Source organism: Siphateles boraxobius, unplaced genomic scaffold (assembly GCF_051911475.1).
Source record: "Siphateles boraxobius isolate OS27281-9 unplaced genomic scaffold, OSU_SipBor_1 22, whole genome shotgun sequence".
In the NCBI taxonomy this organism is placed as follows: Eukaryota; Metazoa; Chordata; class Actinopteri; order Cypriniformes; family Leuciscidae; genus Siphateles; species Siphateles boraxobius.
This window is the reverse complement of record NW_027508833.1, coordinates 17,573,845-17,585,906: the sequence shown is the minus strand read 5'-3', so window position 1 is coordinate 17,585,906 and position 12,062 is coordinate 17,573,845. Positions and strand designations below refer to the sequence as shown.

Genomic DNA, 12,062 nt, shown 5'->3' with positions numbered 1-12,062 from the left:
CGTCGGTGGATTTGAATTTGGCTTTAACTGAGGCAATCTGTCACGACACATTAAAGAGACAAAAAACAGTAGGCCTATTTATTGTATAATTGTCTTTGACTGACCAAATTTGAAAGTTGAGACTTAAATATTAAAAGACTTCATATTAAATATTACCTGCTCGGTCCTGTCTGTCAGCGCGTTGTCAGTGGCCTCTATTTTTCACTGCTTGAGAACATGGGTTGAATCCGAAATCGCCCCCTAAACCCTCATTCACCAAGTTAGGCCTATTCCCTACGTTAGTCCACTAATACTCTTCACTTCAAGGAGTGAATGAAAACGAGTGAGCGATTTCGGACAGCCGTTGAGCGTACATAAGCTGTACACTCGTTAATGCAGTGCAATGTGCGAATGAATAAGTGCACTCGATGTCCACTATGGTTTCGGACACCACTAAAAATGTCTATATCCTCAAATAACGCCCTACCTGAGGGTATAGGGGGCGATTTCGGGATTCAGCGACAGTGTGCGGCGTGAGAGGGGCATGGCTTGTCTAGCAACAGTAACTAAAGGGTCTTTGCGAATGGCTTGAATGGTGGGCTCGTTATTATTCTTAATGAAAAACCCGAAAGAGAACTCGATACTGACGCTCGTCTTTTCTGTGGGTCGTGTGTGTGTGTGTGTGTGTGTGTGTGTGTGTGTGTGTGTGTGTGTGTGTGTGTGTGTGTGTGTGTGTGTGTGTGTGTGTGTAATAGACAGGACTTAAAGGATACTGCGTAATTGTGTTAAATATTTTTAACGCTTTAATTTTTTTTTTTTACGGTGTTGCGGTGGGCAAGTGATAAAACCGGTGTTGCGACTGAACACCGTGTAACACCGGTAATACTGACTACCGTAGCAAGCCTAGTGGACACCCGCCGTTATGAATGCCTGTGCTGCCATGCGCATTTTACTTTCACTTTAGAATTAGCACCAATTCGGGGTGGGTAAGTGATGTAACCGGTAAATAAGTGATGGTAAAAGTGAGTGGGTCCAATATTATTGGTCTTAAAAAGTGGGTTGGTCTTGTCCCACCCACATACAATGGTTCTGACGCCCATTGGAAAATGAGAATGTTATTAATTATGTAATTGTTTCAATGCTTTGGCATATGGCCATCTAGCGAACTGATATACATATACATTAAGCAATAACCAATGAGGTTCTTTCTCATATACGCAGCACGTTTGAGCTTCCGCTAGAACCAATGAGGTTCTGTTAATTTACACTGATCAATGTTTTAATTTTGGGTGAACTAACCCTTTAAGATCCAATATATCCAATAATAACAGTGGTTATTTACATTTATAAGTTTTATCCTAAAGCACCTTTTTTTTATTCTATGGGTGTTATAGAAGCTGGAAAATGGTCAAGTAACTTTCAATAAAAGTGATTTGCTTATATTCCCAAAAGAAATCATTCACTAATGGTGCTGGGCTCACTTCTATGGAAACAACAATAAGATAAGAAAATATGGTAAATATAACCTCTCGTCGAACACGCAAATCCAGATTCCACGTCCCTGTTGAAATCACCTGACTAGGATGTGTATTTACTGTCATACCTTTCGCAAGAGTGTATAATTTATGTACTGACAAACAGCAAGAGATTCAAAAGACATGACTAATGTACAGCAAAAATGACAGAAAGCAACAGTTTATAGCTGGTGTGGCCTATAGTGGTTAAATATCTGGGTTGGTTGTTGGTTTAACCTCACAAGGGCTGATCAATGACAATTAAAGTGAAAAAGCAAAGGCAAAAAACAGCCATTCAGATTCAGAATGTGTTTTAAGTTAAAATGGATTTGGATCAATGAGATTTCACTGGGACTACAGAGTAATCATAATAGAAATCATAATAGAAAAAGAAACCAAATATCTAGTTCCTCATTGTTTGTTGCTCTAACTCAGCGGTGGTTTGCGAGCCACACCTGGCCAGGTTTCGCACCCTTTAACAATTAATGATCGATAAAAGATTAGACATGTCACTAGAGATCAGCTTTCTGCATAAAAAGTAACCAATTTCCTTTGTTGACCTTCCTAAGTTAATGAAAAGTTTAGAATAACAACATATTTCAAGTTGTACTGGCAAAAGTGCGTGTTCAGTGCTGTTCGACAGTGTCACGAATGCAATCAATGGCAAATCACTTACACTTACTTAATGAAGACATTGAAACTACTCAGAATTAAGAAGCAACGTAGCTTGTTTGTGGTAATGGCAAAAATAAATATTTTTTGAACAGCAGCGAAAATGTAAAAGTTACTGGACTGAAACATGTGCTTTTATTGAAACTGGTGCTCTGCTGTGCCTTACTTTGCTTTTATGTCATATAAATGTGCCGTATTTATGTCTATATGCTAATCTAATCTGCACAGCTTTCGGTGGGCAGTACTGTTTGAAGTTATTAATAAAGAAACATGGATGAATGAGGAAAGAGTGGGATGTGCGTGCTTGATATAAAAAAATATATATATTAAAAGTGCAATAAGCCGCAAAAGAATCCACTACTGACAGGATACTATCTGTGTGCGCACTCCGAGCAGAACAAAGACAAGAATAGTATCCTTTGTCTTCGATTGCGCACATAAACAATCAAATAAATATGAAGAATTTTTTTTTACAAAAATCACAAGCTGAAGTGTTGTGAAATACATGAAGACTTAAAATGGTATTTCGTAATTTTAAAGGAGATTACAATCTGAAGTAGGTGTGTTTGTACCAGACTGTAAAAAAAAATATGGACGTAGTGTCCGTGGCATCCCCCGTAGGTTTCTGAAGAGCATTCTTGAAGCATAAAGTGGGCGGAGCCGGCCGTCGCCATCTTGGCAACTTGTCATTCCCGGATTACCGAAAATGAGCAGAGGTGGGATTAGCTGAGTTGACGTGACGGCTAACAGACAGCAGACAAACAGCTAGTAGTGACAGCAGCGGCAATCCAATTTCACTCAAGTGGCCACGCCCTTAATTATGCAGTACTTTAAGGCTTAATATAATTTAAACGGATGAGTTATTAAAAAAAATCACCCCCCCTCACAGTTGTCATTAAAGGGCACCTATTATGCCCCTTTTTACAAGATGTAATATTGGTCTCGGGTGTCCCCAGAATGTATTTGTGAAGTTTCAGCCCTAAACACCCCACAGTTAATTTATTATAACCATTTGAAAATGTCATTTTTGGGGCCTGTTTTAAAAAGAGCTGTTTTGGTGTGTACCACCTTAAATGTAAATGAGCTGCATATGCCCGCCCTGCCTTTGGATGAGGGCGTAACTTGCCTACCTATGGCAATAAACAGTCGGTAGAAGCAGAATGGCTGAGAGTGAGAATCCTGCTGTTTTGTATGGCATTCAGCCGTACATGTTTAAACCAGAATCAGACCCAGATGATGAAGAGACTCCGGCAGAAGAAACACAAATGAGAATGGACCAGGACGTCTCGGAATGGTTATTTGATACATTTATTTACTTATAGAGTTGTAATCGTGTCCCCTTTGCAATTATGGATGTGGAACACACACAGACACACAATAACTGTGATAAAGTTGGCGCAATTTTCTGAAACTACAAACACAAATACTGTGATAACGTTTGTTACGTACAAACGAAATTATATTTATGTGATGTTTCTGTCTGCCCTCCCCCGTTCTACAGCTTCGTGTCGATGTGCTGGCCTTTGTATAAACATAGCCATTTTGATGTCTTGTCTTTACAGAAAACATGCACAGTTTTTAATACAATATCTTTAAAAAAATATATTCATAAACGTGTGGTTACACACTATACAAAGAAGGTTTAAATTATATACACAGACATCCTACGACGACGACAACGCATTTGTTGTTGAATTGGCTGACATCGACTGAAATGACTATTTGCTCAAAAATCATAAAAAACACTTACTTCTACTGGAGGTGACATTGGATCGCGAACAGTAGGCAACGATCCACACTTGAGGATTAACTTTGAAGCAAGACCTGCTTTGAATTGACCCACGTTCACAAAACAGTCTGTCAGAAAATGATTCGCGCAAACATAAACGTATTTTGGAAGTTTAAGTGGTGCCTTTCCTTCGTAAATAAAATCCATCCACTGCGTTTTCAGTGGCTCTGATGTCGGAGGTAAGTGAAAACTACTATGAACATTATTACATCCCACAACAGAACACTTATGTTTCTTAGGAGACATTTTTGACACGGCAGCACAAATCGTCAGAACACCGGCTGTCGTTGAAACAATGGAGGATGGTGTACAGATCACCGAGGGCGGGGTCTATTCCAAAACCACAGTGTCAATCAAACCACGTCGGTGGGGCTTGCTCAATTCTACGTCACATTGTGCCGAATCTTAGAACAGCTCGTTCTGAGACAGTGCTTCTGATTTATTGAGATTGTAAAAAAAAAACACTGGGTGGATTTCTATCATTCTAGGGCTGTTTTGCTCACACACTGCCAACACACATTTATGTTCAAATACCATGTAAAAGTGAATTTTGCATAATAGGTGCCCTTTAAGGGCAAGTTTAGCAAGGCTATACAGACCAAAACCACTTTTTGTACCTGGCTGTAACATTTTTCCTGCTGTAAAGCTGGGCATTTGAACATGGGGGATATATGGGATTGTCTCTAGCTCCCATTCGATGAAATGCAGTTTAAGTCACTTCCGTGTTGGTTTCAAGAGAGAGACCGGAAGGTTGCCGGTTAGTTTGTACACGGCTGTTCGTGGGTGTAAAGTGACAGTTACAAGTTAACTATCATATTTATGGGTTAAATAAGATAAAAAGACATGTTATCAAAATATGTTTATTTTCTTATTTATTTATTTTCAGTTTAGGGCTTTTGAATTTGACATTAGATTAAGTGAAATGTATAGCTATCTAATTTATATGTACGGTATATGGATAATATATAAATAAAATAATTTATATGTATTTTATACACATGTATATTAAATGCAAGTATGGTCATTTATATTCTATTTAATTATTATATTATATTTATCTAATATGCGTGACTTGAGTTTCCTGTGTGTTGCGTTTGAACGCATTTTGCTAAGTGAAGTGAACATCAACAGATATCACGTGCTCAGGGAGTAGGGATCAGTGAACACTGTGTAGGGACCCTGTCAATCGGGACAACAATCGCCATGAACAACAATTTGCATATTTAAAAATGTATTGATGTATTCTCGTGTGTTGGAGTAGGTTTATAAATGACTTGTGTTACAAATCTTACACGTTATAAGCAACCCAAGCTCACAGCATATGCAGAGATGGAGTTGTTAACCGAGCTGCTGAGTGCATGATAACAGCGCATATATTATTTAATTATCATATACAGTAAAAGACTGAACAATATATTGCAAGCACAGTAAAAGGTTTTGCCACAAACTCAACTCTGTCATATAGCGAGACAACTTTTCAGTTCACCTCGACAAGAAATATTGTCACGTTTTAATATTGCAAGATCTCGTCACACCCCTACTGAATATCAAGCATTATATTGGTCTATCAACACACAACTACTTAGCATGGAAGATATGGGATATATCACTTCTTGCTTGACACAGTGAACACACCTCTGGCAAACAAGGCCAAACATTTCAAGCTGCAAAAGCCGAGTTACATTAGCCAAAATGTCAGGCGACTGATTTGTTGATATGAAATCTACACACATAGCTTTGTGGGATATGAGCGAGATTCCATGTAAACAATGCTGCGAATATCAAATGTTACCACAGTGTCAGGCATCCTTTTACAGGGCATTAGAAACAGATGGAAAACAGACCACCTGGAACTGCCATCATGGTCTCTAATACATCAACCAGGGGAAAGTGGATAAAGTCTATTCATGAAGGACAGTTTAAAGGTCAAGACTTCCTTAGAAGAACCTACACTGTTTCCAAAGTGTCCAAAACAACTGCACTCTGTTGTCGGTGTTCATTAAAGATCTGAATGCAGAAAGCTCATTGTGTATATCACTGTCACAGTCTCCAGCGTAAGGGGACACAGAGCTGTAAATCAAATGAACCACACTATCTATCTCCTGCAATACCCGCATTTGGAGACCATATAAAGGCAAAGACACTGGCAGGATCATTAAAACACGCTTTCCATAGAGGGAAAGAAACGCTTAAAGCCAGACTGCAGAAAGACTCGCAGATAAACTTGTGAGCGCGTGCCGTGTTCAAACCTGCTCTGCTCGACTCCAACATCAAGAGCATTTTCACTGTGAAATGTCTGCATAATATAAACACTGACTGGGCGCAAAATAAATTGTCAGCAATTATTTATTTAATAATGTCGCAGGGTTATTATTTCATATACTAAAATGGAAAAAAAAAATAATTTCAGACCAATTTCAAATCAAAAGAACCTGCAAATGGTGATATAATGTGTAACACAACCTTACAATCATAAGACTTAGGCTAGTTCACACAAAAATGAAAACTCTGTCATCATTTACTCTCCCTCATGTCGTTCCAAAGCAGTGAGACTTTCGTTCATCTTCAGAACACAAATAAATATCTTTTTGATGAAATGTGAGAGCTTTCTGTCCCTCCATTGACAGCTACGCAACTACCACTTTGACACTTCAAAAAGTTCATAAAGAGATGGTAAAACTAATCCATATGATAATTGATCGGTTTAGTAATCCAAATTTTTCTAAATAGATTTGATCGCTTTAGCCTATATGATAAACAGATTGAATTTAGGCTTTCCACATATAAAAATTCATCAACTCACACATCAGTTGTGGTAAACGGAAGCTTAATAATAAAAGCCTACATTCAATCTGTTCATCCAATAAAGTGTTTGTGTCTCTTCAAAAAGTGTTGGACTAAACCGCTCAATTCATATGGATTAGTTTTGCAATCTCTTTATGAACTTTTTGAAGTGTCAAAGTGGTAGTTGCGTAGCTGTCAATGGAAGGAAAGAAATTGCTCAGATTTCCTTGAAAAAGATCTTCATTTGTGTTCCGATGATGAACAAAAGTCTTACGGGTTTGGAAAGACATGACATGAGGATAAATAATTCATTACAGAGTTTTTAGGTGAACTAACCCTTTATGGGTGTTAATCTATTTATATTAATAATCTCAAATACAAAAAAAACATAATTACATTATGTCAAAAAGGATAAAAACAACATGATCTGCAAGGATAAGGCAGTCTGGTATTCTGAAGATTAGCCATGTTATTAAACTTGAATGGATTTTAATACCGTAAATACCGTAACTAAAAGTGTTTATGATTTGGCCCTTGTTTTTATCTGTGAGAAAGCCAATAACAATGGAGGAACAAGTCTGGTCCTTAACCCAATCCGTTTAGAACAGACAAGATTATACCATCCCTAAAAGGCATTCTGGTCTTGCAAATCACAGCGACTAAACAAGTGTTGACTTGCCATATTACAAATACAAATAAGGACGAAATATAAAGGAAAAGCTTGCTTGTGATGAGAACGATTCAACCTTTGAATACGAAAAACCTCCCAAAGTTAATACAAACCTAATCCCAAAATATGAGACCGGTTAAACCTGACAGCAAACCCAACCTGCATAAATAAACGTAGACGGTATGAAAGCTAGAATACTGGAAAGGCAGAAGATGTTGGGGTTGTGACAAGATAGTCACATACAACCGCCTGGGTTGTCAATTTAAACCAGCTGTCTGGGGGAACTCACTATACAGGGGGACTTCTTCAAATACCAGAGGGTAGTTGTTAGTCACCGTCCACCGAGTCAGCCTTTTCTTTCAAACAGTTGAGCCTGAGCGGCATCTGTGACTTACACATTCCTACATTTGCCTTCAAGTCTTCAGGCCTCTTTCAGATCAGCACAGAAAGCAGAAAGAGCATGGAATTGGCACACTAATTACTAGTCAAATAATGCATTTACAAGTATAATGAAATGCTTTTAACTGTCAAAAATTGGCTAATTATAAAAAAGCCTTTTGAGGGTTAACATACACATCAATGAACAGAAAATGCAAGAAAGGTGTTTTGATGTCATAATGACAAAGACATGCGCAGAACACGTGTTGGAAAGCAAGTAAATCTAGATTCACTGATCAGATTTTGCTTCAGCAAGGTTGTGCATGTAAACAGACTCAATTCGCCATACATTTATGTGAACAGGGAGCATATGAATTTGCCTAAAGTATTAGCAGTTTTTAAAAAAATGAATCACCTGATAAGGGCAGATATTGGAAGCATACAATTTCAATGCTAGGGATGCACCGATATGAAAATTTTGACCTATACTGATAACCGGAAATTTTTCATATTTAAAAACCGATATAAATGTTAATTTATATATCATTTTTGAGAGCCTGATTACAAAAACAAAAGTCTCACCATTAAAAGACATGTCCCCAGCACACAGTTATGTTTTAATTTAATGTAGCCCATATGACTGCACGTTGCACTTAACCATATTTTCCTTTTGAAGTGATTTCAATCATATTTTTTAGTGATTACAAAATCATCATGGTGAACAGTGAGCATCTGAAGTGTCTCAGCTGAAGGAAATAACCCATTATTTATTGGTTTTAATATATCGATACGATAACGATGACAAAAAATTAACATATATCAGCTGATATCAATCAATGCCTACTTTTTCTAATTTAACAGTGTATTAGACATTACACAATATAATCTGATGCTGGATTTCACTTCAAGTAAGGAAATATTTTATACATAGTGGCCAAAAGAGATGTCTGGAGGGTATATTTGTTTTTAATTACACTACAAGTTCAAAAAAACATGAAAATATGAGGGAATTAGTATAGTATTTTAAATATTTCAAATATGAGGGACGAACAAAACAACTTGGTTATATCTGACAAAATTATTTGGCGAAAGAACCAAACTACATTACAGATTTTATTTTACTATGCAAAATATGCATAGAAAAACTATACTATACACACATTTATATATATATAAAACCTGAAATTACAATTTTGCTCATAGGTAGCCTATAGTTTGTAGGATTTGAATCTGCAAACTTTGAGTTACTAGAATAAACTACACAATCCCAACAAAAGCATTTCAACGTGAATGAATTAATGTATTTCTCCTCTGGACTTTGTAAATCAAACCATGACATCAGTTATGATGGATGTTACATTTACCATCTCTAAAACGGTCAGATAAAAATGAAAGCATCCCATCTGAAGAATGCGGTCGTCACAGGAGTATAACAAGAAATAACACAAATCTGGCTGATGATCTTGGCACGAGTTCAACTTGTCCTGGCATCGTCTCTAACCAACCTGTGGTTTAAAGGTGTGTAAGGATCATTTTAGCATAATGCAAAGGAGAGAGCTGATTACAGCTTTTTACAATGCTGAACTGAAGTTTTAAAACTAGAGTACAAATAAATTACCTGAAGAGCAAATCATGGAAAGTATCTAAGCATCAATGAATCTGCAAGAGAAGCTGACAAGAAATGACTCAAAATGAAATCAAGTGTCTTTTTCCAAAACATTAGCATCTGCTCTGCTTAAGAGGTCTACAAGTGCATCGAACAGATTCACAATTGTTTTCTGTTCCCTACCATTAAGATCTATCCTTTATATTATTGCGTTACAGTGTGTGCGTTTATTACTCTCTGTCACACTCATTCCGTCTATCCTGCGTGCATCATGCCTTCTGTTTCCATGGAAGGAATGTTTACAATTCAGGTCATTCAGGGTAGCTGCAAGTCACGCCACAAAATAAACAAACAAACGGCACACTATGTTCATTCACGGTGGAATGTGATGTAGCGCTCCAGTCATTTCCTGCTCAACTTAAACATGTAACAAGTTTAAAGTCATATTCATTAGTTAAGCTGGGTAAGGAGGCGCCCGATGAAACATACTCAAACAATACACTGCTTTTCCCATTACACTATATGTTTAGCTGCATTTCAGTCACATGACTGGCCACTTAATACTTCCCAGCAATGTCTACTTGAATTCAGCAATGTCTACTTGAATGTATTTACAACTTCACCACCACAAAAGCCCATGTCATATACCATGCTTGGAGAAATACTTTGTATAACACAAAAGAGGGATATTTCATACTTCATACGTCAGCAGTGTTAGTCAAAAAGAGAATGACACCATATGACCCAGGGGACTTTTTCTACCTTATTCATGCACAATTCCAGGACCAGCTATAGTCTTTCCTATAGGGAACCAGTTTGATCAATTATTGTGACAGTGAATAGCACATCCTTCAGTGCCAGAACACTTTGCCACAAGCAGAAGTAGATTTCCTTCATAATTTTTTAACAAGCCCTTTAAGACTTTTAATAGCACACAATCTTTTAAATAGACACCGTTTAATATCTTATTCTCCCTTTCTGAGGTTAATTTCAACCCATGCCCTATGATATACTGCTCAACATGCTGGTATGATGGCTCAGAATTTAACAGCATGTTGCTACTTGACTTTTCCAGGGCTGTACACACACACACACACACACACACACACACACACACACACACACACAGAGAGATCTATGATTCAGTGCTGCCAAATGTGGCTTAAAGACATTTGTTGCATAACTTCTGTCCATATTTATGATAACTCTAAAATCCAAACATCTAGTGAACTTTGGTACTACAATAAGATGATTTTTTTCAATAAATACAATGACTTAAGATGCTTTAAACATCAAATGCATGGGTTTAAGATGCCCTGAACAAGAAATGCATTGATTTAATATGGGTTAAACATGAAATGCATTGGTTTAAGATGGCTTGAACATGAAATGCATTGATTTTAAGAAGCACACATGTCTTTAAAAGCCCCATACTCACCCCATTCCAAAAACTCAGCAATGTTCTTCTCTCTTCTGAGTGGAGAGTTGATGAACTCATCATAAATGCAGATGAGAACATCCAGAAGAGTTTCCACACTAAAACACTGTCCATTAGACTGGACAGGACCATCCAGGATCAGTTTCTCCAGCTTTTTCAAACGTACTTCTCCAGACATGGTTCAAAATTGTTTAATTTAAAGATATTTAAGTGCCTTTTTTACTGTAGCTAATCAAGCTAACAACCAGCTAACAACATTATCGCGACATAATATATCTTAACTGTTTTTTTTTCTCATATAAATACAAAAATCGCGTATTAATAATAACAAATACTAGTGTCAAACCATCTCAAGTATATAAACTTAAAAAAAGTCACAGTTTGTTCAACTTTAACGGGTTAAAATAGCCTAACTGATGCTAATGATCCGGCTAATAAAGACGTTCGGCTAGCAGGCTAGCCGATTTTAGCTCGTCCTCGAAGATAATTCTCCTCAAAACCAACAGAAATAACATGACACGCCCCCCAAATGTTATGTTCAGGCATTACGTGTGAGGAAAATATGGATAAAATGTGTTTATATCCGCAAAAAGTGAGTTTAGCAAAGTTCTCCAAATGCACCGATTGAGTGTCACTTAGTTTTACTCCTCAGTCCTTTTCCCATGAATAATTCCTGCAAAAGTAAGTCCTGCCAGCGGGATGAAGTCAGTCCGTCAGATGATGATGATGATGATGGTGGTAGTGGTGGAGATGGGGTGAAGATGAGGAGGAGGAAGGTGGCGGTGTGGATGCGGGGTGACGGGGTGATTCTCTCTCATCTGCCCACCGCCGCTTAGTGTGTTTCAGGAATGATGAGGAGAAACATGGCGACTACACTCTCACTCTCTCTCTCTCTCTCTCTCTCTCTCTCACACACACACACAAACACACACACACACAAACACACACACACACACACAAATAAACACACACACACACACACACACAATCACATTCAGACACACATAAAAATAAAAATAAACATACAAAGATAAACAGTACTCATACAAGGACACATGTAGCTACATACCTAGAACACATAAACAGAATATATAGACAAGTGAAAAAATAATTAAATAGAAATACACTTACATACATAAATAAACACAAGTGCATATACAAACACAAAGACACACGTTTACATATAATACATAAATACACAAATATATAACAGCTGTTTTCTTAAGCAGAGA

General features: G+C 37.4%; 1 protein-coding gene across 34 annotated transcripts in view; it reads right to left on the bottom strand.

The window, feature by feature from the left end:
• cdc42bpaa (CDC42 binding protein kinase alpha (DMPK-like) a) overlaps positions 1-11,733 on the bottom strand; it is an 88,474-nt gene extending 76,741 nt beyond the window's left edge. For 21 of the 34 annotated variants that reach the window (XM_077238830.1, XM_077238838.1, XM_077238842.1 and 18 more), the window contains exon 1: positions 10,831-11,650. In XM_077238830.1, the coding sequence (XP_077094945.1) occupies positions 10,831-11,008 (178 nt within the window). In that variant the 5' untranslated portion in view covers positions 11,009-11,650. Of the gene's footprint in view, positions 1-10,830 lie in introns of all 34 variants that reach the window. The other 13 variants (XM_077238854.1, XM_077238840.1, XM_077238851.1 and 10 more) reach the window with 5 other exon arrangements.
• Between the last annotated feature and the right edge of the window lie 329 nt (positions 11,734-12,062).